The following is a 24705-nucleotide window of genomic DNA, read 5'->3' on the forward strand; positions in this document are numbered from 1 at the left end:
TGCTATGCATGGCAACATGAGGTGCCTATCCGTCGTGAGTTTTAAATACCTGGGTATCTGGGTGGCTCTCCTCCCAATCTGACATGGACCCTGAACATGGCTCCGCTGGCGTCTCAGGCTAAAGCGGACTTGGTGTGATGGCAATAACTGCCATTAAATGTTCTGGGCCCTGTGGCACTGTATACAATGATGATACTGCCCTGGTTCTTATATGTTGTTCAGAACTTTCCACTTCCAATCCCACATACCTGGATCCGGGTGCTAGATCGAGCGGCAGCCTCATTTCTTTGGCATGGAGCCAGACACCAAACTGCACTGCCAGAGAGGAACTTACAATGGAGGGATGGGCATGGCCAAGCTACACCTGTACTACTTGGCGACACAACTTTTGGTCAATCACGGCTCTGCTGGTTTAATGGGGGTTGGGCCGATCCGGCATATCAACTCGAACTGACCTCTTTGAGCTTTCCACAGATATTTGCGCTACTCTATGGCTCCCCGCTCTCTCGTGACATGGAACCAGTGGTTTTCCTCGCTTGGCGAGCATTCCTACGTCATACATGTTGGGAGAACGTTGTCACCCAGCAGACCCCCCTATGGCATGGTACTTGGCTGAAAGTCGGAGGCCCTGCATGGATTCAGGAAATGTGATCTGCTGGGCATCTCTCTGCTGGGAGATATGTGGAATGGGGGGTCCATGAGGACCTTTCAGGACCTACAAACCACCCATCAATTTGCCCACACACAGGTTTATAAATACCTTCAGCTTCGTCACGCCCTTCACATACAACTGCCAAATGCTGACATGCTGGAACATAGTCCACTAGAGGCCAAGTTGCTTATGGGGCACTAGGGAGACGGGGTGTAGCCAAATTATATAGAATGTTAATCAACAATGCCCCGGGTGACCCGGATCATTTTAGAGACCAATGGTAAGGCTGGCTGGGTCCCCTGGAGGAAACGGACTGGCAGGATGCTCTGATGGCGTCAAGGCTAATAACTATATAGTCCAGACAGCAATTGATACAATTGTACTTTCTGTATGGGTCATACCTCTCTCCTGTGCGACTGCATCGGGCAGGACGGTCCACCCCCTCCGCTTTAGGTGCTCTGAAGGACCTGCTGACTTCTTTGACATGGTATGGGAATGTCCAGGAAAAAACAGTCTATGAGGCATGGGGATGCCCTTGCAAATATGCAAAGGTGTGAGGGAAATGGCTGAGTCTCCTACCATGAACCTCCAGGGATATGAGGTACTTGGTGTCAGCGACTGTGGACTAATCTTGTATCTCGGGGTTATACCTAGAGATATACGGTTATCTGTATGTCATGAATCCAACTTTGGAAATATGATGCCTCTTACCTTGTGTTTCCTTTCCCTTCAAAAATCGATAAAAAGCGTTTATAAATAAAACAAAATAAAACTTGTTCATACCAGCACACAAAATGTTAACTAAACACTTTAGATTAGGAAAAGTTGGATTCAGGGCTAGAGGAAAGCTAAAGGCACACAATTAGAAACATAAATGCAATTGTGGGTTCCATGGTGATAATACAGAACTAAAAGCAAAGGACATAGCACATATGCCTGTATAAGTTGATAGAGAAGGGGAAAGATATTGGTGTACACATGAGGGTAAGGCAGTTAAGCAATAAAAGAATGCAATCAAGATGTAGATAACAGAACATGTGGAGCGGTAGCACAAGGTAATTTATTTATGCTACAGGAGACTGTGAAAATGTGAGCTATCTCAAAGTTGGTTAAAATAAAGACTGAAGTTCATTATTCTCTAAACCTTTTTCTAGATAAGATGATTTTTTCCTCTGAGGTGTAAAAATAAAGGTTGTGGAGGCCAAGTCTGCATCATAATATTAGACTACCATGGATTAAGAAAAGGCTCCGTAGTGCGCTTTGGCAATGAAACATGTGGCCTCGGCATCATTACTTAATCATGAGCTGGATAATAAGCTATCTTTGATTCTTTGACATAAATTCATCCACACAGGCTCTCTTTGGCATCAGCAAACTCCATCATGCCCACAATGTTTCCCGAAATTTGGCTGCGTGACAGACTGGATAGCTGAATGCTTCTTTATTTGCACTGATAAACTTATAACTGATATCAAAGTTTTTCCACTAAGCTGTTTGTGAATACCCCACCATTTAAATGGACCTCTTCCTCACCCGCAGCGACTCCTTGAGAGTATTCACTAGCTTATTTTACTGAACTTCAACAATGCTCCAGTGCACTAGGGTCCAGAGAAAGAACCCTTTTTTTCTTCCAAGTAGAGTGTCTTTATTCACATGAAGTTGACAATAGGTTATTTTTGTGTTCCTATTCTGCACTGGTTCCACAGAAGGACTCGTAATAGATTTCTGTCCTGTAAGCAGGGAGGAAATTAGCATGCTGCTCATTCAAGGGAGTCCTGTGATCCACAACTGTAAACTAACCTCCTGCTGTGGGCCTCTATCCGCTTTCTCTCTTGATGGTCTCAGAGCACCATGCATAAGAGGCAAGGCAGTTCATTTTTGACTGTTTTTTTTTTACCAACTGCATTATGTGAACTACAAACAAATTCTGCTAATTTTCTTTGGATGTGAACATAAAAGAAAATAATTGTTGGCAGTGAGGTGACCTGGTCAAATCTGCCTGCCCTTTAATCAAGCTGGAAGTTGTGGAGAAACCTACCTTTCAAGTGAAAACTAGGGCAGTGTATTAGTGGCAGAGTGATCATAAGGTAAGTCCCTTATTGATGTGTAGAAAATATCATGGCATAGACACTGGAGATGGGAAGACATAATTCTTGTCAGTGTAGTAAACAAATGTACATGGTCTGCATTTACACTCAAGTACAGCTTTCAAAGACAAAACTAAAACCAAACCACATGAAGATTTATGGGTTACTAAAAACCTATACTAATCATGCACACAAGCTACTTCACTTACTTCATGTTTGCCCATACACCATTTCTGAGTGAGATAAGTGCAAGGCGGACATTTCTCCTCACTGTGACAGGAATGAAAAACTAAAACAACAAGAAAAAAGTCAATAAATATTGTAAACTTACAGTTAGGGTTAAGTCATATGGTAATATATTCAATAATGTGCTATGAGACCATGTGTTACAGGTATTATTTTGGTTGTCACACATTTGTGTATGATCTAGTCATGTAGCACAGGGAAAAGGCTTTATTGCAATATAAGACACATACTCAGTTGAAGAGAACAAACATAACCTGTCAGGACTGACTTTGATTACCTTCAACAGAACTCAGTTGTGATGGTCACTGTGCTAATGTTTGTCAACATTTGGAGGCTGAAGATGGGAAGTCTTTGAGGCTTGTGGGCCACTAGTGCTTGAAAATCCCTTTTATCCCCTAGGCACATTCACAGTGCAGTAAATGGGCCTAGGGTCATGCCAGCCCATACAAGTCATGTTCACTAACTTTGGGAGCCAGAGACCCCAGTGATCATTGGGCAATAGACAGTGAGGTGGTACACGAAATGACTTTTTGGCGGTGGCATCACCAGTTTCTGCTAGAGAACACTGCACTAGCACCTTAATGATAATTAGCAAGATTTGACTGAAGAGAATGAAATTTCCCAAACTACATTTCACAAGACTTATGAGATGCCCCCAAGCCAATGGAAGGGCAGCATTGAAAAGTGTATGGATCATAGGTGTCAGATTGGAACCACTCGAGGTCACCAAGCTCACAGGAAAGGAATTCCTCTCGGGGAGTAGCAAAGAGTGTGGAAGAGCACTGCTAGCCAAAAAGCCTCAACCTCCTTTGGGTCAGCCACAAAGCAGGGAAACTCTGGTCTGATTCTTTTAGGCACCAGGGCGGTGGGTCATCTGAGTCTTGTTTTGAGGAATAGCATCCAGACTTAAAGGGCCTGTGTAGAAAATTGGGCTACTGTTTTGGGGGGAGGAGGGGGGGGGGGTGAAACCCGCAAGTAGCAACCACAATTCTCTTAAGGGTGAAACACAAGCAAAAAACAAATAAAAGAAATAAACCAGTGCTTAACCCACTGGTAGCTTGGCACACAAGCAGTCAGGCTTACCTTCAAGCCAATGTGTAAAGAATGTATGCAGCACACAAATAAAAGCAATAAACAATCAAATAAATAAAAGCAATACATTGAAAACACAACATAATAAAACTCCAACATCGATTTAAAACAATAGAGTAATAGTTATTAAATTATCTGACACCAAAATGACAAAAATCCAATCAGTAGAAAATGAGATAATCAATGTTAGAGGTTTAGGTAAAATAGTGCTTAAAAACAAAATGACAACTGTGGTTATCTAGCAGCGCTGGACTGGAAGTCACAAGTTCAGGCTGCCATGGTATGCCTGGCATTGAGCTGCACTGATTCAGGTAGAGACCACAGCTGGGCTGGAAGAGCACGTTTAGCCCCACTTAAGAGTCTAGGACTGAGGGGGACACCACCTGGGGGTTAGGAGTCACAGAAGACACAATCGAGGTGCAGGGGTCAAGATGGTTGAAGCTCTTTCTGTCCGAGGCTCTGATCAGAAGGCTAGCCACATGGCCCTTAGAGTAACTCTGGTGGGCCTGGTACAAGATGCAGGTCCAGTCCTTTTCGCTCAGGCAACAGGGCAGCAGCAGGTCAGTTGCCCTTGCTGCGGAGCAGCACAGCAGTCCTCCTTCTGAGTCTTCACAGGTCCAGACGTGTACTGAAGAGTTAGGTCTGAAGGTGCACTATTTATACCTGATGCCCACTTTGAAGTGGGGAAGCTCTTGGAGTCCTCCCTCTGAAGAGGTTTCTGGAATGTCCTGCTTTCCTACCCTGGCTCCAGCTTGTCTGGGGCACAAAAAAACTGGTTGGTGTGGTACGTGACGGCTCCTCCTCCCCATCAAGTCCAAAATGGCCCATCCTGCCAACACCAATTCCACCTTTGTCTCACTGTCTAGGCGTAATGCACAAAGACTAACTGCCAGCTACACCTAGTTATGTGACCCAGTATACATACAGCCCGCAGTCACCAAATGGTTAGGACAAGAAAGAGGCAACTTTCTAAAAGTGGCATTTTCAGAACTGCAACTTAAAATCCAACTTTACCATTAAAAAGGATTTTAAATTGCAACTCCTTAAGAGAACAAACTTGATATTCTTTCCTGCTCTCAATTGAAAGTTATCACTCAGTAAATGTAATAAGGTAACCCAATGTTATCCTACGGCAGGGACAGGCCATGCAGTAGTGAAAAACGAATTTAAGAGTTTTTAATACCAGGACATGTAAAAGTTAAAACTACATGTCCAACTTTTTAAGTACACTGCACCCTGCCCTACGGATTGTTTACGTCCATCCTAGTGGTGACATATGTACTAAAAAGGAGCGTTTAGGCCAGGCAATAGGTTTATTATGCCAGGACGAAGTGGATGTTTAAAAATGTGCATACAGGCTGCAATGGAAGACCTGTGATTTGTTTTAAAGGACTACACAAGTGGGTGGCACAATGAGTGCTGCAGGCTCACTAGCAGCATCTAATTTACAGGCCCAGGGTTTATGTAGTACTACTTTACTAGGGACTTACAAGTAAAATATGTCAACTGGGTGCAAGTCAATTTCACCATGTTTTATGACAGAGCACAAGCATCTCAGCATTGGTTAGCAGTGGTATGTGTACAGAGTACTAAGGCCAACAAAAACAAATTCAGCTAAAATAGGAGGAGTATGGCAAAACGTTTTTGGGGGGGGGGGGGGACACACCCTAAGGCTGATCATTCTACCAGGGTGGCAAGGAGACCACTCCCTCACAGAAGAATCAGCATTTCTAATGTACGAAAATAATACTGACCACTTGATGCTTCTGAACCTAATGGCAGAAAACCGAATTTGCAGATGGCTGATATCCATTGTTGCCTTATGGCTGAGGTCATCATGAGTGGTACATACTCTGGCTTAGGTCCATAAAAAAAATGGTTCCTTACCTGTAACTATAGTTCTCCAGTATTGGTATCTTTCATAGATTCACATGCTTGAATCATCCCAGTCGTCGAGGTGGGAGCCTCACTGTAACTTTAAATATAAATAACGTTAAGTGTACCACACTAGGCCCCAGTGGCCCAAACAGGCACTGTTATAGCCTATCCATGTTCTATTATGAAAAAAAGAACCAAACTTGAACTACAATCAATCAAGCGTCAGCACCCTCTAGAACAATCCCCACAGAGGCTGTTTCCCTCAGATTTCTAGCACGAGTGTGTAGTAGATAGTTTTATGATTAAGGGGAGCCTCTGAGGGAAGGGGGTGGGTCGCATGTGAATCTATGAAAGATACCAATACGGGAGAACAATAGTTACAGGTAAGAAACCAATTTTCTTGTCCAGTATTGGATCTTTCATAGATGCACATGATTGAATTAGAGTAGTGAGCAGTAGTATTGTTTAAACCAATGATAACATCCATAATAATAGTAATGATGTTACATTCAGCTAATATTAGAAAGCAATATACATATGTATTGAGAATAAAAATAATAATAACATTAGACAAGTATCGATGACATACCTTTCAAGTGGAAGGTGGGATAACCAGAGAAGCTCACCTTAATGGAATAGATGTCTCAGCACTGCTTGCCCATCAGCCTGGTCCGTCTTGTTCAACTCATCGAAGCAGTAGTGCTTAGTAAAAGTATGCTGGCTGGACCATGTTGCTGCCCTGCAAATGTGTTGCAATGGTACTCCCGCAAAGAGTGCCGCTGATGAGGCTCCTGCCCTGGTAGAGTGGGCTTTAACTTTACTGTAAAGCGACTTTCCTGCTTGGGCATGACAAAGTTGTATCACTAGACCGATCCACCTGGCAATGGTCTGCTTAGATATCGCAGAGCCCTTTCTGGCATCTCCAAAAGCTACAAATAGCTGGTCCGATTTCCGAATGCTCTGTGTTCTTTTTAGATAGAACTTTAAACATCTCTTTACAATCCAGCGAATGTAGTGCTTTCTCCGCAACCGTTTGTGGGTTAGGAATAAATGTTTTTAAGACCACTGGCTCATTTAAATAGACGTTTGATGGTACCTTTGGTATATATTTAGGATTGGTTCGAAGTATCACCCCATTTGGAGTGAACTGAAGAAAAGGTTCTTTGATGGTGAAGATTTCACTCACCCTTTTTGCTGATGTGAGAGGCAGTAAAGGTCACGTCTTCCAAGAGAGGAATTTTAACTATGACCTGTGGACTGGTTCGAAAGGAGGCTTCATGAGTTGTCCCAATTCTATTGTAAGGGACCATAACGGCGGAGGTTTACACACTCTAAAAAGGACCTTGAGGAATTGTTTCACAATCCTGGCAGAATATAGTGAGGAGGTGTGCTGAGAAGGGCGGTATCTTGAGATTGCTGCCACGTGTACTCGTATGGAGGAATACGAAAGCCCAGATTTTGCTAAGTGCAACAAATAAGTAAGTATCTGCTCCGGGGGCGACGAAATAGGATGGACTGCATTCACGGCCTACCACAAACAGAAACGTTTCCATTTAAGTTTATAGGTCTTATTGGTGGTGTCCGCTCTGGCCAATATTTCTCTACATTCCGATGAAATGTTCAAGGTGGAATATTCATTGAATTCAGGAGCCAGACCGATAAGTGTAAAGATGAATGATGTGGATACCTGATCTGGCCCTGGTGCATGGTTAGTAGGGTTGGTGTCTGTCTTGAGTAGAACATGTGGTTGTTCTGAATACAGGAGGAGTTCTGTGAACCAAATCTGCTGGGCCACCTGGGTTCTAATAGGAGAAGACGATATCCCTCTGCTTTCATTTTGTTGATCACTCTGGGATAAGTGGAATTGGGGGAAAAGTGTAGCCATAGATTCCTGACCATCTCATCAAAAACTAATTTACCCACAACCGTTTCTGGCTATGCTAGCTTGCGTAATATAGGAATTTCCTGTTCTCGTATGTGGCAAAAAGATCTAGATTCGGCTTGCCCCACTTCTGGAAAAGTTTGACGCGTTCCCACTCATGATACGGGATGTATGTCCTGCTCAAAGTGTCCGCTAAGAGATTGGTTTGCCCTGGCAGGTGTTCCGCTTTCAGAGAAATTTGGTTCTCTATGGCCCATTCCCATATGTTCTGAATTTGACGTGAAAGCTGCAAGGACTTTGTGCCGCCCTGTTTGTTCAGGTAAAACATACTTGTGGTATTTTCTGTTCTGGTGAGAATTTTTGAGTTTCGTATTCTTGGTAAGAAGGCCTTCAGCGCCATATCTATCACTTTGAGTTCCAGTTGGTTTATGTGAAGCTGTTTGTCCTTTTGTGTCCAGTTGCCACTTATCCAGAGATCTTGAAGGTAGGCACTCCAACCCTCGAGTGACGCATCTGTTGTTATTATGTATTGCGGCCCTTGTTGAAGAAAAGAAAGGCCCTTGGATAAGTTGGTCTGTTTTGCCTACCAAGACACGGCAGATCGAATTTTCGGTGTGATGAGAATTCGATCGTCGAAGGAGCCATTCACTTGGAGCCACTGAGAGTCTAGTAGCTCCTGAAGAGGTCGCATGTGCAGCCGATCAGTGGAATACATGAAGAGATTATTACCATGAATGATTTGTAATACCGAACTGAAAGAAACTTTTTTGCTGATAGCTTTTGAGCCATGCTGGATAGCTTTCGTTGCCTCTCCCGAGATGGAAATGCTTTGCTTTGGATAGTATCCAGAATTGCTCCTCAGAAATGTAGCCTCTTTGTGCGATGGAAGTGTGACTTGCGATAATTGATGGTAAGACCCAGAGTTTTGAACAACCGGAGGCAAATGGCTGTGTGGTCTACCACCTGAGCTTTTGTGGATGCCTTTATGAACCAGTCGTCCAGATATGGAAAGACTTGTATGCCCAGCTGGCGTAGGTGAGCCGCTACTGGCGCTAGCACTTTAGTAAAAATTCTGGGGGCCGCCTTTAATCCAAATGGGATGCATACCAGCTACCCTGAACCTGAGAAATTTCCGATGGTTTCAATGTACTGGGATATGGAAGTACGCCTCCTGGAGGTCTAGAGAGGTCATGTGATCTCCTGTGTTCAAGAGGCATAGAATGTCCTGAAGTGTTACCATACGAAACGTCTGTTTTTTCAGAAACTTGTTTAAGGCGCTCAAATCTAGGATGAGACGTCAATCCCCCGAAGGCTTTTTTTACTAGAAAAAAGCAGGAATAAAATTCTTGGTTCCTGTGCAGTGTTGGAACAAGTTCTATTGCCCCTTTGTGTAACATCACATACACTTCCCTGAGGAGGTGTTTTTACATTGGAGGTGGTGGTCCTGACGGAGGGGTATTTGGAGGCTTCTGAATGAATTCTAGAGTACGTCCCCTGGATGCTATATCTACTACCCACTTGTCTGATGTTATCCCCAACCACTGAGGGATGTGGTAAGAAATGCAGCCTCCAATCTTTGGAACACAGGTGGGGTTGGTAGCTGGTATGAATGCACGGTCATTGTTTTCTACTCGTGTCCCTGCCACAGGTAGTGGTTCTTCCCTTTGTGGTGTATCTGTTAGGCAGCTGTATGTGGTACCCAATATTGTTGCTGGTGTTGTCCGCACTGCTGTCGAAAACCTGATTGCACTGTTTGGTACTGTGGTCTATATGCTTGGAAACCACCACAAAAGGAGTAACTTCCTTTTTTTCTTGCTCCCTGAAATGGTTGCTTTTTGTACTGCAACATACCCAGGGGTCTGGCCGTGTCCGTATCCGCCTTTATGGACTGTAACATGTCATCCACATGTTTGCCAAAGAGACTTTCCCCATCATATGCCATGTCAAGTATCCTGCTTTGAACCTCCAGCCTAAAAGAAGTAGATTTCAGACAGCCCTGCCCTTGCAAGACCGCTGCCCCTGCCAGTTGTCTGAATCCAGTTAGTGAGATATCAATCGCACAATCGATCACTTCGGCTGCGATCCGCTCTCCTTCCTGCAACACTTTCTTTGCCTCTAGTTTAGCATCCTCAGGCAAGAGGTCAACGTAAGAGGACATGTCTGCCCACATTTGGCGATCATATCTGCCTAAAACGTCTAATGATTTGGCATCTTTGACTGTTATTGCTGCTATTGAAGAGAAACTTTTCCCTATGTTATCCAGCTGGCGTCCTTCCTTATCTGGTGGAGATGTTATTGGTGTTGAAGGGTTTTCTAACTGCGTTGTGCCGCTTGAGACACCACAGAATCCGGCTTTGGTTGCGTAATTAAACACCTCTGACATGCAAAGCATCCTGACACAGGGCCCAGGATCCCACTTAACACTTCTTGTTACAGCGCCACATGGCTGGGGTGCTGTTCATCAGAACCTGCACCAATCTCCCCTTGATGGATGGCAGGAAGGCCTGCAGAGCTAGGAGAACAGCCTGCAACAGGCTGATGTGGAGGTGGCCCCTTTGCCAGATTCCTGAGTCCTCTGGTGTCCACCTCTTGCAAGAAGAAATGTGTCAGTCACCACTGTCAGCTCAGGGTGGAGAAGGGAGATAGGCTTACTGCTGGACCAGCTGTGTTCGGGCAGCCATCACTGCAAAATTTAAGTGGACTTCTCTGAGAACCGAATGGTGTCAACCAGATTGCCTTTATAGTGGGCCCACTTGAACATCAAATATCACTGCAAAGCCCACCTGTGCCACCTGACACACCTGATGAGAAGAATGCCTGAGGCTAAGATGCCAGGAAGCCTTAGAGCTGCTCTTACTCTAGTCCAGGACCAAGCATGAAACAACAGGATCATACCCCAAATGCCCTGGACCCTTTAGAGCCGAGGGAAAACAGCAAGCTTGACATTGTCCAGAATCACCCCAATAACTCCAAGTTCTGTGGCGGAATCAGGTGGGACTTCAATGTCAGGAGGTCCACAACCATCCAGTCCATGAATGACTGCTGCAAGCCTTCCTTTAGCAGCCAGTCGTGGGGTATAGCAATACTGGTATCCCTGACCTCCAAAGATAGGCAGTGACCACCACCATCACTTTCATGAACACCTGAGGGGTGCTGTTGGGGCTGCAGGGGAGCAAGTTAAACTGAAAATGATCATGGCCCACCTTAAACTTAAACTGTAGGTAACATCTCTGTGGGACTGCAGGATGGGTATATGAAAATACACATCCTGCAGGTCCAAGGACAATAGCCAGACACCCAGGCCCAGAACAGACAGAAGCTAGGCCAACATGAGCTTTTAGAATATTTCCTTCCGATCCAGATTGAGGCCCCCAATCTTCTTCGGGATGAGGAAATACTAAGAGTAACAACCCCTTCCCATTCAGAGAGCGAGACTCTCTTGATGGCACCCTTGGACAGCAACAGGCACACCTTCTGCAACAGGATGTACGGGTGCTTACATGTAATTCATTCTGGTGTGGGAGGAATAGTGGACCAGGGGGGAAGAAAAGGCAGGACATAGCCATTTAAAAAAAAAATGTATGACCCACCTGTCAGGTGTGATGGCCTGGGAGGAAATATGTAACCCTGAACACCTCCCACCCCCCACACTGGTTGGGTATGTACCACAAAGGGTAAACTAAAGTGGTTTGTTGCAGGGGGAAGATAAACTGGAAGACTGCCGCCCTAGACACATACCCCTGCTGGCCGGCACACTGCCTGCTAGACCAGTGTTCAGGGCCTCAAAAAGACTGGGGTGTCTGCTGCATTACTGGTTGGGAAGGTGGTCTCCATCTGTATGTCCACATTCTGGAATGGCCTCCTTTCGGAAATGATTTAGAAATGATGTGGAAACTGTTTGGCACTAGTAAACAAGAGGAGCACACTGTAGCTCTGTTGTCATTAAATCCAACCCAGAATCGATTGCATCCAAGCATGTCTTTGAAGGACAACACTAGTACTGACAGCCCTACCCAAACAATCTGTAGCATCCACACCTCCATGATTAACATATTTGACAGCATTCTGTTTGTCATGATTCTCTAGGCCAGAGAGGCCCTAGGGTCTTCTAGGACTGCCCGCAAGATCTTGCTGGCCATGTCCTAAAGGCCATGTGTGCAGAGGGGCCCAGGAGACAAACATCACTAATGGACCGCAGTGCTACACTGGTGAAAGAAAACGTGCCTGTCACAATCATCAATCCTTTTGTATTCCAAAGGTAGGCATGGCTGGAAATGAGTCATAATTCACCTTTATACTCAAGGGCTGGATAATAATGCCCACTGTGGTGGGTTGTTCAGTAAGTAAATAAGGGTTACAAGGCTTTGATGATGTAACCATCAAATATCTGTGATGGCATCAATGGAAGAAAGTAAGGGCTCAGATGTTGCTGACCATAGCTGCAGAATGTCTGTCATAACATTTGTGTTGGTCTTGAAAAAGCGTAGTTGAAATTCTAGTGCCTCAACTTCCCTCCGAGCCACCAATGCTTTGGAGGCACTTTCTTTTGCTGGTGCCCAAATGGCAAGTTGAGCTCTATGTCAGGAGATATATCAAGCACAATGGTTAGCTATATATCAATGTATAAGGCAACGTCACTATAAAGAGAGGGAGAAACCTATTCGCCATCATGATCAATATTTTAGAGTGCCTCCTCCTCTGTCACAGGATTATAGACAAAACCAAAACCATAAGAGATTCTCTGCTGGTAGGTGTGAATTGGCAGAGACACTGAGTTAGAGTCAGGCTGCATGACAATTAGTTGTGATTTTGTAGCACTGCATTGGTTGAGTTTGAGCTCAAGTCGCTTCAGGGTCTGATACTGGCAGTGGCGTTGGGCCTCCTGTTGCAGCAGAGGAGTCTTTACCAGTGTTGGAGAGGCAGAGAATGGGGTAGATCTCAGAGCCAGAGTAGAAATCAGTACCAAGATTAGTATGGGTATGGACCTGACGGCTGTAACCAGACTGGAGGCCTGTGCAATTCCACCGGGACCAAAGGCATGACAGAAGAAACCAGAAACATGCTGAAAAATTGCAACATAGGTTACTTGAATTTTGGGTGGTATCAGGACCAACTGAGGAACCAGTTCCATGGCTGGAGACATCCAAAGAACTCAACTATGATGACTTTCCACTTTTGCTTTAAGGTCAGAGTGGTGTGATGGGGTAGAGTCGTGCTTTGCTTTCTTATGCTTGAATATACAGTTGGACTAAACACAAAACTTCTAGTGCGAAGGTGAACATTTCCGGGTGAGGCTCTGGGACGGAGGCCAAGCTTGTCATTTAAAGTAAGCATGCCTGCGAGAATGCCACAAATCTACAATACGAGCAGTAGCCCTGTTTCCCAGAGACGCTGCACTGTACCTTCAGATGTTACACAGGAAGGTCTCGATGTCCTGACTGACACAGGTATAGGTAGTTATAAAGCTGTAGACGTCTGTAGAAGCACTCAGGTCATGACAGAATGGTAGGTGACATTTTGATTGCTTGGACTGCAGCTAAGAAAAGAGGATCCTGGAAGTCAATCCTTGAATAATACCCTCGCCTAGTCCAAAATGTTCATATGATTTGGAGTACCAATAAAAGCTTATCACAATTCAGATTTTCATAATGTTAGACTGTTACACTGCAGCACCTATAATAACTGCTGTCATTTACGGCTTCCACTGTAGTGTAGCATAGTGGAGTGCAGATTAGGAATGTATTTCAGACTTTTTTTATTCCATAAACCCATGAAGGTCGGAGAGTAATTTATGACTTCAATAAATGTTCCTTGCATATATGAGCAGTAGTGGAATTAGGTAACCATTTCTTCAGCATTGTAGGATCTTTATTGGTTCATAAACGTTACAGCAGAGTAGCAAGCCAAAAAAAACATAAGTCTTAGCTCTTGCAGGCTCTTGAGCATACAGAATAATAATCGTATCCAATTTGAGAAACTGAAGGAAAATTGAATACTGGGCTAAACAAAGAGGTTCCTCTGAGAAGCTTGACTGACCCTAGAGCCGGCTTTCATATCAGATTCGAGGAAGTTGTGTCTTGTGAAAGTGTGGACTGATTTTCAAGGAGCCAATTTACATATACCAGGGTTTTTTAGCCCGTTCTTAACAGAGATAATACAGAAGATACAATGAAAAAAGGGCAGTTTTAAAATCGCCAGATCTTGGCGAATGTGACTGTAGTTACTAAAATGTTGGTCAGATTTACAAAAGGATATGGCTTTCGCTAGATAGAAATAAAGAACTCTTAACATCCTTAGTGTGACAAATACTCTGCTAAAGAGCATGGGTTAGTAAAGAAAACTATAAGAGTGATGGCCTGGTTAATATGGAAGTCTGTTATCACCTTTGCGGGGAAAAGAAGGCTGAGTTCTTCTGGTCACAGCCCTATTTGGGTGAAACATTAAATAAGTCTCAACTGCTGAGGGATCTTGAACTTCAATAACTCTACAGGCTGAAGTGTTCAAAGAAAGAAGCTGCAAAGTAGCCCTTGTGTACAGATTCAAAAGGTGGCCCATTCATTTTGATAAAACCTAGCTGAGTGCCCAAGAAGAATGCAATGTCTTTATGGTAGAAAATACGTTCTTTTATAAGGACTTTAATTTTAATGGAGGATGTTTTTTGTTGTTGTTTTAATAGCAGATTGACTTGGGAAGATAAGTGCAGGTTCCACTGAGCCAGATGTATGGGAGAATGGAAGCCTCCCTGCAGGTGATCAGGTTGTAGCCTCTCTTTTGGAAGCATAAAAAAACCTCTTCCATCTGCAGGAATAGCAAGCCCCAGTCAAAGAACATGGGCTTCCTGTAAAATATTTGTGCATGATAAAGAGATATAGATGTCTGCATTGTCTGAACTCTCAAACCTATCTCTGGAGACATGCTACCAAATTAAAGATCTCTGGTTCAGATGGAACAGTGGCCCTGTGATCTGTTTAACATGTTTGGTTGGCATGGCAAACTCTTGTGTGGTTTGACAGATATTTGCAATAGAATAGATCTGGATACCATCATGTCTTGGCTATTCAGGAGCAATGAGGACATTGCCGCTTGAAAATTCCAAAGCTTCAGTATGATTTTGGGAATCAATGGCATCAAAGGGAATGTGTAAAGTAATGACCTTAGGCAGTTTACCAAAGTGGCACTGTCCAATAAGCCTGGTTCTGGTAGCCTGGACGGAAAGTGTTGGCAATTTATCTTTAAAAATGCTGCAAAAAGATTGTTGGATAACAATGAAGTATGCCACTGTCCAGAAACCATTTGTGATTTTCCACGTAGAACTGGCTTAGGAGAACTGCTTATTGGTTTTGGTTCCTGACAAGTAAATTTCTTTATTGATACACCCCTGGCCCATGCCCATGCCCATGACTGCATCTTTGGGAACTCCAGTGACTGGGGTGTTTATCTTTAGCCCCTTTGCTCGATTTGGTAGCACATACCCCTTTCTTGATTACATAGTGCATACCCCTTGCTTGTTCAGGTAGTGCATGGTCATCGTGTTGTTTGATGGAATGAAAATTCAGCTTGTGGTCAGAGATGTGACAGGAGCTCTCCTCCTCTGATGGCCTTGGCGACAAAGTTCCTAGAATAGCTCCCTATCTTGAAAGAACAGCATCTGTCACAACAGTTTTATTTTGAGGTTCACAGCTAGAAAGGGCATTAGTTTTGCTTTTTTGCATCACCAAGAAAAAGAGCAGCCACTGACATGCAGATTATCTTTCCAGTTTTTCTCTTTCTGGGACTGCTGATCTGCAAGACATTGCTGGAGAGGACTCATCTGTTGCCTTCGACATGGACATTAGAAGGGAGGAGATTTGCCTGGTTGTCAGATTTTGACTTTCTGTGAGCTTTTATCATCCAATGAACCTCCTCCCTCCCTCCTTATTCTTCCCTCTCACTAGGTTTTCATTCTCCTCCTCTTTGCCCCGCACTTCTCTTTCCTTATTTCCCACACTAGCTTTTGCCTTCGCCTGAGTAACCACATGTAATTCACTATGCACCACTGTGTGGGAAGTCTTATCCTTCTCTAACTCACATCTGTTTTTTTTGTTTATCAGGTGTTGCTGAATTTGGTTTCATGAGGCTTTCTCAGCATTGAACTTGGTTTATGGGGCAGAGAGGGTTCAGGTGCAGTGGATGTCACCAACTGCTGAGGCCTTTTTGGGGGGTGATTCTTGACTTACACTATAGTTCTCTCTCAATGCTATCTTTGCCCTCGACCAGAGGCTTACTTTGAGGGTGAACCCCAAAGGGAAGTATCTCAAACTGTGAAGTGAGTGGATCCCAAGGGGTAGTTGTAGGTTTCTATGGTACACTTGGAGACAACTGTACTTCGAAGTCTGAGTCATCAAAAGACACACAATCAAGACTCCTTTCTTCAAGGGTCCCTGGGCTACCAGTGAGCCCTTCCCTTTCAGAAACAAAATCAGTATTCCTGACAGCTTCAAAAGCCAGGCCTGGTACAAGGCACTGGAGAGACTAAGGGGGTTATTACAACTTTGGAGGAGGTGTTAATCTGTCCCAAAAGTAACGGTAAAGTGACGGATATACCACCAGCCGTATTACGAGTCCATTATATCCTATGGAACTCGTAATACGGCTGGTGGTATATCCGTCACTTTACCGTCACTTTTGGGACGGATTAACACCTCCTCCAAAGTTGTAATAACCCCCTTAGTGTACATTCTAGGATGTGTCTACCATCTCTGTGATGACAGACAGTTTGATTGATTGTGATTCCTTTGTCAAGAAAGATTATAGATCCTACGTTGGTCTGACCACAGGAACCTACTGCTTTAAATAATTTTAAGAGATAGCTCGCCATACCCCTACCCCACACAAGTCGTTCTCATAAACCTATCACAAGCTTTTCAGTCCAATGTGCGCTTCAGTGCAGTCACAGTTTGCACAATATCTTTAGAACTTGTGGTCAGTAATATCAGCCCCTCAATGTCGACATTTTGGTTCTTCTGGTCGACGGTCTTGGACCTCTACAGCGTATATCAGAACCCAATGGCAGAAAACAACAATGTAAAGTATAGTCTATAACCAGGTTCATTGTGGAATTCAGGGGAAGAATCATACATCTTCTCAAAACATTCACTTGGAAGAAACATTGCTTGCAAAGACAACTCCCAACACCAGACTGAAGGAGAGTGCAAAGCTTGTGATCTATGTATGCAAATTCTGCAAAACAGAAGCTCTACTACATAGAGGATTTGGTACTAATAGATGGCTAAATGATGATCTTCTGAAGTACATTACATGTGTGCCTCTGATCACCTGCTAAGAACACAATATCTCAACCATATTCATTGTAACTTCCAACGCTCCCAGCAGTCATGGAAAGATGTCAGAATACATATTTTCCAGTTACAGTACAGGAGGTAGGCCTCTTCATTTTCTAGAGTTTTCTTTTAAATTGTATCCAGGTTAAGTGAATATTCTTTGCCTTATGAACTTTACAACCAACCGCAGGACACTCATACTCCCAAACAAATCTTGTGTACAATCTCAGAACCCTATTGTAAATCTACAGTTAAGATGTGTAGAAACAAGCACAACGATCACAAAGGAAATCCAAGAGTGGCAACCAAAAATGAACAATTTACTGACAGGGAAGAGATGGGTGATTCAGTAGAGTGAGCCTATCAAATTCCAGATTTAAGTGAACATGGAAAAAGCATCAAGTCAATCAAAACAATTCTAGAATATGAGCTACAGTAGGCAGATAAGTTAAGAAAACAGAAATAAGGTCATTGTTAGGAGGGAAGATTGCTTAAAAAGGGTGCTTTGAGAACAGGTGGAATAATAGTGTCCTTAAAAAAACTTGGGAGTAATGCAAGATGAAAGGGAAAGGCAACCAAAAGTGGCAGGATTGAGTGCATAAAAATGAATTAGCGAAGGAGGAACAGGATCAACCACAGTGGAAGGATTAGTCTAGTACAGTTTCAACATTTAGAGCAAATAGTTGATTATACCAGACTCCTCCCTTCAAAAATCTAATTGTGGAGAACAAAGAATTCATTCAAATAAATAATGAACAGCTTTTGAGTTACCCTTTTTTTCCCGTAACCTCCTGCAACATTTCAGCCAACTAAGACACCGGGAGCTAGAATTAAGTGACTTGTAATAGATTCTGCAGGAACTTTCACCTACCTGGATGATCGCATTCATGCTTTCTTGTGCAGGGGTTTTTACACTCTGGTGGCCTGGTACCACATGCAACAGGAGGAAAAATAACAGACTCCCCACAGTAGCATGTTAGTTCATCAAAGCCTAATGGAGAGCAAGAAAACAAAATCAAACAACATCACAGTTTTATCATAGTTTTCATTACTTTTTAATAAGAATGAATTGAGTTAAATTAAAACTTTATTCCATATCAGATGAAGAAGTCACAAATCTGGTAAACCATAGAGTCTGAGTATGTATGTATGTATGTATGTATGTATGTATGTCGTGCCCTAAGGTAACTATAACTCAAGCCCTCGCCATGCACTGTTAACACCCTCAGATATTACATCACTCATGATATCTTCTATGACATCATTGATAATATCACTGTAACTTTTGCAGTAAAATTATTGATGAGAAAACTGTGCAGGGTGCAAGTTATAGTGACCTTAGAGAACGAGTTATAGTTACTTGAAATAACAGCTGAATTTATATGGTTCTGTGTGTGTAAAATCTGAACCTAAAGTACAAGTTACTTACCTTCGGTAACAAAATATCTGGTAGAGACATGTTCTAGTTGCAGATTCCTTACCTTCGAATTTCCCCCCAGGCGTCAGACTGGATCTGGAGATTTTTCTTTGAGCAAAACCCTTGCGCGTCGGTAGGTGTCGTCGGTCGACTCCGCAGGCGTCGTAGGCATCGTGGTCGCCGTGATGACATCAGGAGTAGTACATAGACGCCGCCCTTGCGCAGTGACGTCAGCTTCTTTTAACGACTTTCCACGCCAGAGCGCAGAGCAGCTAAGAACACTGAGATTGGTGCAAAAGAGCTAAGGACCTGAAAGGGGGAATCCCTGTCCCTAGAAATCAGGTTGCAAGGGGGGAGGACGGGTGGGGGTAAGGAATCTGCAACTAGAATATGTCTCTACCAGATATTTTGTTACCGAAGGTAAGTAACTTGTACATCTGATAGAGACTTCTAGTGCAGATTCCTTACCGTAGAATAGATACCCAAGCGATGCCATCCTCTGTGATGGGCTGCGAACCGGGATCACACTAGAAAGTCCTGTAGGACGGAACAACCAAAATAGTTGTCTCGACGGACCTGACTGTCCAGGCCAGTAGTGCTAAGCAAACGTGTGCAGGGATGCCCACATAGCTGCCTGGCAGATATCCAGGACAGGAACTACGCGTGCTGACGCAGTGGAAGCAGCAGTTGCTCTGGTGGAACGAGCATGCAAGCCTTCAGGAGGTTGCTTCTTGGCCAAAGCGTAGCACATTTTGATGTAAAGAAGCACCCATCGAAAGATGGTACGCTTTTGCACAGCCTTCCCTTTTTTCGCACCCACATAGCCAATGAGGAGTTGATCGTACACCCGGAAATCTTTAGTATGATTGAGGTAGAACGCCAACGCTCTTTTTGGGTCCAGACGGTGGAGTATCTCCTCCTCATGGGAAGGATGTGGGGGTGCGTAGAAGGTAGGCAAAGTGATGGACTGGCCTCCATGAAATGGTGTAACCACCTTAGGAAGGAAGGAAGGAAGCTCTAGTGCGTAACACTACTTTGTAGGGATGTACAGACAAGTATGGAGGTTTTGAGGAAAGGGCCTGAAGCTCACTCTGCGAGCAGAGGTGATAGCAACCAGAAAGACAGTTTTGAAGGTGAGGAGCCGCAAGGGACAATTAAGCATTGGCTTAAAGGGGGTACACATCAAATAATAAGTAAAAGATTAAGGTCCCACTGAGGCATAGTAAATTGAGTGGGAGGAAATAAGTGGGTGAGCCCTTTTAAGAACCTGCTAACAATAGGAGATTTAAAGAGTGAGGGCTGATCAAGTAGCCTAAGAAAGGTGGAAATGGCAGATAAATACCCTTTAAGGGTGCCCAAAGCAGAGCCCTGCTGGGCTAAAGAAAGAATAAACAGAAGAACCTCTGACAGAGGGGCAGAAAGGGGATCAACAGATTTGTTGGTACACCATGCCACAAATTTATTCCGACAGGTGTATACAGCTTTAGTCGATGAACGCCAGGCTGCCAAGATAACATTGCAGACTTCGGGTGGAGGGGCAAAAGCAGTCAACTGTTGCCGCTCAATCTCCACGCATGAAGGTGGAGGTTGGGCAGGTTTGGGTGAAGAACCGTCCCCTGTTGCTGCGACAGAAGATCCGCCCAAAGAGGCAGTCTGAGTGGAGGATCGATGGACATGCTCAATAGCTCTGGATACCACACTCTTCGAGCCCAGTCCGGAGCCACCAAGATGACTTGGGCCCGGTCGTTCTTGAGAACTCTGGGCAGAAGAGGGATAGGCGGGAAGGCGTAAAGGAGGCCGGAGCTCCACTCGAGGTGAAAAGTGTCTCCGAGCGAGTGCCACCTTGGAAACTCCAACGCGCAAAACAGCTGACATTCTCTGCGGAGGCGAACAGGTCTAACCAAGGCTCTCTCCACTGCTGAAAGAGACCTTGCGCCACCTCCGGATGGAGACGCTATTCCTGATTGCCTGCATCGACGGCTGAGTTATTCTGCTCTGGCGTCGAGGGATCCCGCCAGATGTTGAAAAATCAGGGTAATGCCCTGATGTTCCAGCCATGTCCAGAGGTGTAGTGCCTCCTGGCAGAGGGTCCAGAACCCTACTCTGCCCTGTTTGTTGGAGTACCACATGGCGGTAGTATTGTCTGTGAACACCTGCACTACTTTCCCTTTGAGAGAGGGAAGAAATGCTTTCAACGCAAGCCTGACCGTCCGGAGCACCAGCAGATTTATATGGAGTCCGGTCTCCGCCAGAGACCAGAGGCCTCTGATCTCCGCCTCTCCCATGTGGCCACCCCAACCCATAAGTGCCGCATCTGTCACTATAGAGAGATCTGGTTGGGAGAGAGAGAGGGATCTGCCGTGGACCCAATTTGGATTCGAAAGACACCACTGCAGGTCTTTTGCAGTTCCCTCCGAAATCTGAACCAGGTCGGATAAATTCCCCCGATGCTGCGTCCACTGGAACTTCAGGTCCCACTGCAGAGCCTGCATGTGCCATCTGGCATGTGTTACTAGAAGGATGCAGGAGGCCATGAGGCCCAGCAGCCTCAAAGTCAATCTCACCGAAACCCAAGACCAAGGCTGAAAGATCGGAATCATAGCCTGAATGTCTTGGACTCGTTTGTCAGGAGGATAAGCCCGATACTGCACTGTGTCTTGCACTGCCCCAATAAAAGGGAGCGACTGAGAGGGAGTCAGGGGTGACTTTGGCACTTTGATAGAGAACCCCAGTGTGTGCAGGAGGTTCGCCGTAGTCTGAAGGTGGAAGACGACTTTCTGGGCAGAGTTCACCTTCAACAGCCAGTCGTCGAGGTAGGGGAAGACTGAGACCCCTAACCTGCGCAGATGAGTTGCAACCACCGCCGTCACTTTCATGAACACCCGAGGGGTGCTGGTGAGGCCGAAGGGGAGCACGGTAAACTGAAAGTGCTCGTGACCTACCACGAATCGTAGGTAACGTCTGTGGGCAGGCAGGATGTGGATGTGGAAATAAGCATCCTGCAAGTACAACGCTACCATTCAGTCTCCTGGGTCTAAGGCAGACAGAACCTGAGCCAGGGTGAGCATTTTGAATTTCTCCTTCTTGAGGAAGTAGTTCAGGTCCCGAAGGTCTATGATAGGATGTAAGCCCTTGTCTTTTTTTGGTATCAGAAAGTAGCTGGAAGAACACCCACGACCTACTTCTGGCACAGGGACCTTTGCTATAGCTCCCTTGGCCAAGAGAGCTGCGACTTCCTGCAGGAGAAGTGCCAAATGATCCTCCTGGAGGTGATTGAAGGATGGTGGCATGTGTGGTGGAGCAGATTCGAAAGGGAGGGAGTAGCCCTTTCGAACGATCTGCAAAACCCACCCGTCCGTGGTGATATGTTCCCAGTGGAGCAGGTGATGGCGAATCCTGCCACCAACTGGGCGGGAGTGAGGGGATGGACTACGAGGGTTTGGAGGCTGCAGCGGGGGTAGAGTTGGAATGGACAGACCACTGGTTCCCTGTCCCACGGGCACGTGGGATTCCACGTCCTCCGCCACGCATGGGCTGGCCAGCGTGCATGGCACGGTGTTGGTGGAGGACGCAACAGGGCGCCCCCTTCCGTGTCCACAAAAGGGGCGAAAAGCGGACTGTGGTGGGCGAGAGGCCGAGAAAAGACCGAGGCACCGAGCCATAGCCCGGGAATCCTTGAATCTCTCCAAGGCCGAGTCCTCTTCGTCTTCGAAGTGACGGGTGCCATCAAAGGGCATATCCATGAGTGACTGTTGGACTTCCTCCGAGAAATCAGAAGTGCGTAACCAGGCGTGGTGCCGTAAGGCCACTGGCGTTGCAACCGATCTGCCCAGAGAGTCCGTCGTATCCAGCCCAAAACGGATTGTGAACTTTGCCACGTCTCTCCCATCGTTCACTGCTTGGCAGACGATAGCACGGGCCTCCTCCGGTATCTGCGGCAGGACTTGCGCAACCGTATCCCACAAGGAGTGGGTATAACGCCCCAAAAGGCATGAGATGTTCAAAGACCGGAGCGCTAGACTGGAGGAAGAAAATAACTTCTTGCCAAACTGTTCCAGCCTTTTGGATTCCCTATCGGGGGGTTGAGGGGGGGCAGAAGGGAACGCGTCTGAAGAGGAAGCCTGGATAACAAGACTCTCCAACGTGGGGTGTTAGGAAAGGAATTTAGGGTCGTTCGGAGCGGGCCGATGGCGGCGTGCGATAGTCCTATTCACAGGAGCCCCTGGGTGGGGTTTGGACCATGTACCCAAAAGGTCATCAGTGAGGGCCTCATTAAATGGGAGAAGGGGTTCAGACGTAGAAGCCCCAGGCTGAAGCACCTCCGTCAGGAGATTAGAACCGACCTCTACAGTAGGACGCTGAAGGTCAAGGACCTCAGCTGCCCTACTGACCACCATCCCATAAGTTGCTCCCTCCACCATAGCCACGGTAGGAGGAGACAGCATGCCAGCGTCTGGAGAAGTATCCGGACCACTGGCTTCGCCCAATTCCTGTGCCCAGTCCATAGCAGGGTCATCCTGGTACTCATAAGGGTCCAGGGACACCTCCAATTCCTTCCCATATTCATATCCATAGGAAAAAGGGTCAGAATCCAACCTGGGCGAATAGGCCCCACCGAAGCCGAAGGCGTCGTCAACTGATAAGAATCGGGTTGATGTCAATAGTGGGCACCACCGACGTTGGGAGCATCGATAATCGACCTGGAGCCGGGGAACGTCTCGAGGGTGCGGCCGGTGCGGATCCGCGCACAGATCCGGAGGTGACCTCGGTGGCCGGGGACGAAGCCGCCAGCGGGAAACCCGAAGGCCCCTCAGCAGAACCATTTGGGCCCGAAGGCGCCGTATCGGGGTCAGCCTGCCCAAACATGAGGCACATGGCCTCGTAAAACTCTTAGTTGGGCGGGGTCGCTCCGGCAAACTCGGGGAAGCGCAGAGCTGACCTAGAAGCAGGCTCTGAGGACGGAGGCCTAGTGCATGGACGCTCTTCCCGCATCGCGTCAGCCGAGCAACAGGGCGAAGTCGGAGAGCGATGGGACTTCTTCTTCTTCTTACCTTGACCCAAGGATTTAGAAGAAGACGTGTGGTGATGACTCCGCGACCTATCTCGAGACCTTCCTCTCGAGCGAGACCGGGATCTACGTGGAGTCGAGTGCCGGGTCGCCATTAGCTTTAGGGACTGCTCCCTCAAAGCCTGCGGGTGCATGGCCCGACACTCTGAGCATGACTTCGGGTTGTGGTTGTGGTTGCGCTCAAAGCACCACAGACAAATACGATGAGGATCTGTCACCGACATCGTCTGATGGCAGTCCTTACAATTCAATTCAATAAATAACTATTTCGGCTAAAAGCCATAAAAGTATCCAATAAACAGCAAACCATAATCATGCAGTAAAATTATAAATAGATAAAAGGAAGGGTTCCACATAATACATTAAATAGCACTAAAATTTCTTCTTGGTTAAGTTGTTAAAACACACAATTGTGAAAACAATGCAGGACGGATATCAAATTTTGAAATCCTGTAAACCTATCTATCTTAATTCCACATGGTAATCTATTTCTACCTAAGGTAATTTGATCTAGAATAAATTATTAAAACACAGAATTATAGCAGTAATACAAGGCTGACATCAAAGTTTATTTTTTTAAAAGCTAAGCCTTCCTATCTTGATTGCACTTAGTGATCTTCTTTTGTCTAGAGTGGTTATGGCTATGCCAATCAATCAACTTAATTTTCTCTGTTTCTTATGGCCCATGCGCTTTGTAGATACCTTGCAACTGCAAAAACGACCTTGTCGCTTGTGTCACTTGCAAGAATTTGTAAAGATATGAAAATGTCACTTACCCAGTGTACATCTGTTCGTGGCATCAGTCGCTGTAGATTCGCATGTTTTGCATAGCTCGCCATCTGGTGTTGGGTCGGAGTGTTACAAGTGGTTTTCTTCGAAGAAGTCTTTCGAGTCACGGGACCGAGTGACTCCTCCTTTTGTCTCCATTGCGCATGGGCGTCGACTCCATCTTCGATTGTTTTTCCCCACAGAGGGTGAGGTAGGAGTTGTATTGTAGTAATAGTGGCCATGCAATGGAGTGACTAAGTATGTACCTATTTAAGGTTAAAATAATATATATACA

General features: G+C 45.5%; 1 protein-coding gene across 1 annotated transcript in view; it reads right to left on the minus strand.

Annotated features, from left to right (window-relative positions):
- NFX1 (nuclear transcription factor, X-box binding 1) overlaps positions 1-24705 on the minus strand; it is a 1141187-nt gene that overhangs the window by 404892 nt on the left and 711590 nt on the right. Inside the window, exons 14-15 of the mRNA XM_069219549.1 lie at positions 18029-18148; positions 2949-3028 (exon numbers count right to left, since the gene is read on the minus strand). Coding sequence (XP_069075650.1) covers positions 2949-3028; positions 18029-18148 — 200 coding nt within the window. The remainder of the gene's footprint in view (positions 1-2948; positions 3029-18028; positions 18149-24705) is intronic.

Source organism: Pleurodeles waltl, chromosome 2_2 (genome assembly GCF_031143425.1).
Source record: "Pleurodeles waltl isolate 20211129_DDA chromosome 2_2, aPleWal1.hap1.20221129, whole genome shotgun sequence".
NCBI lineage: Eukaryota > Metazoa > Chordata > Amphibia > Caudata > Salamandridae > Pleurodeles > Pleurodeles waltl.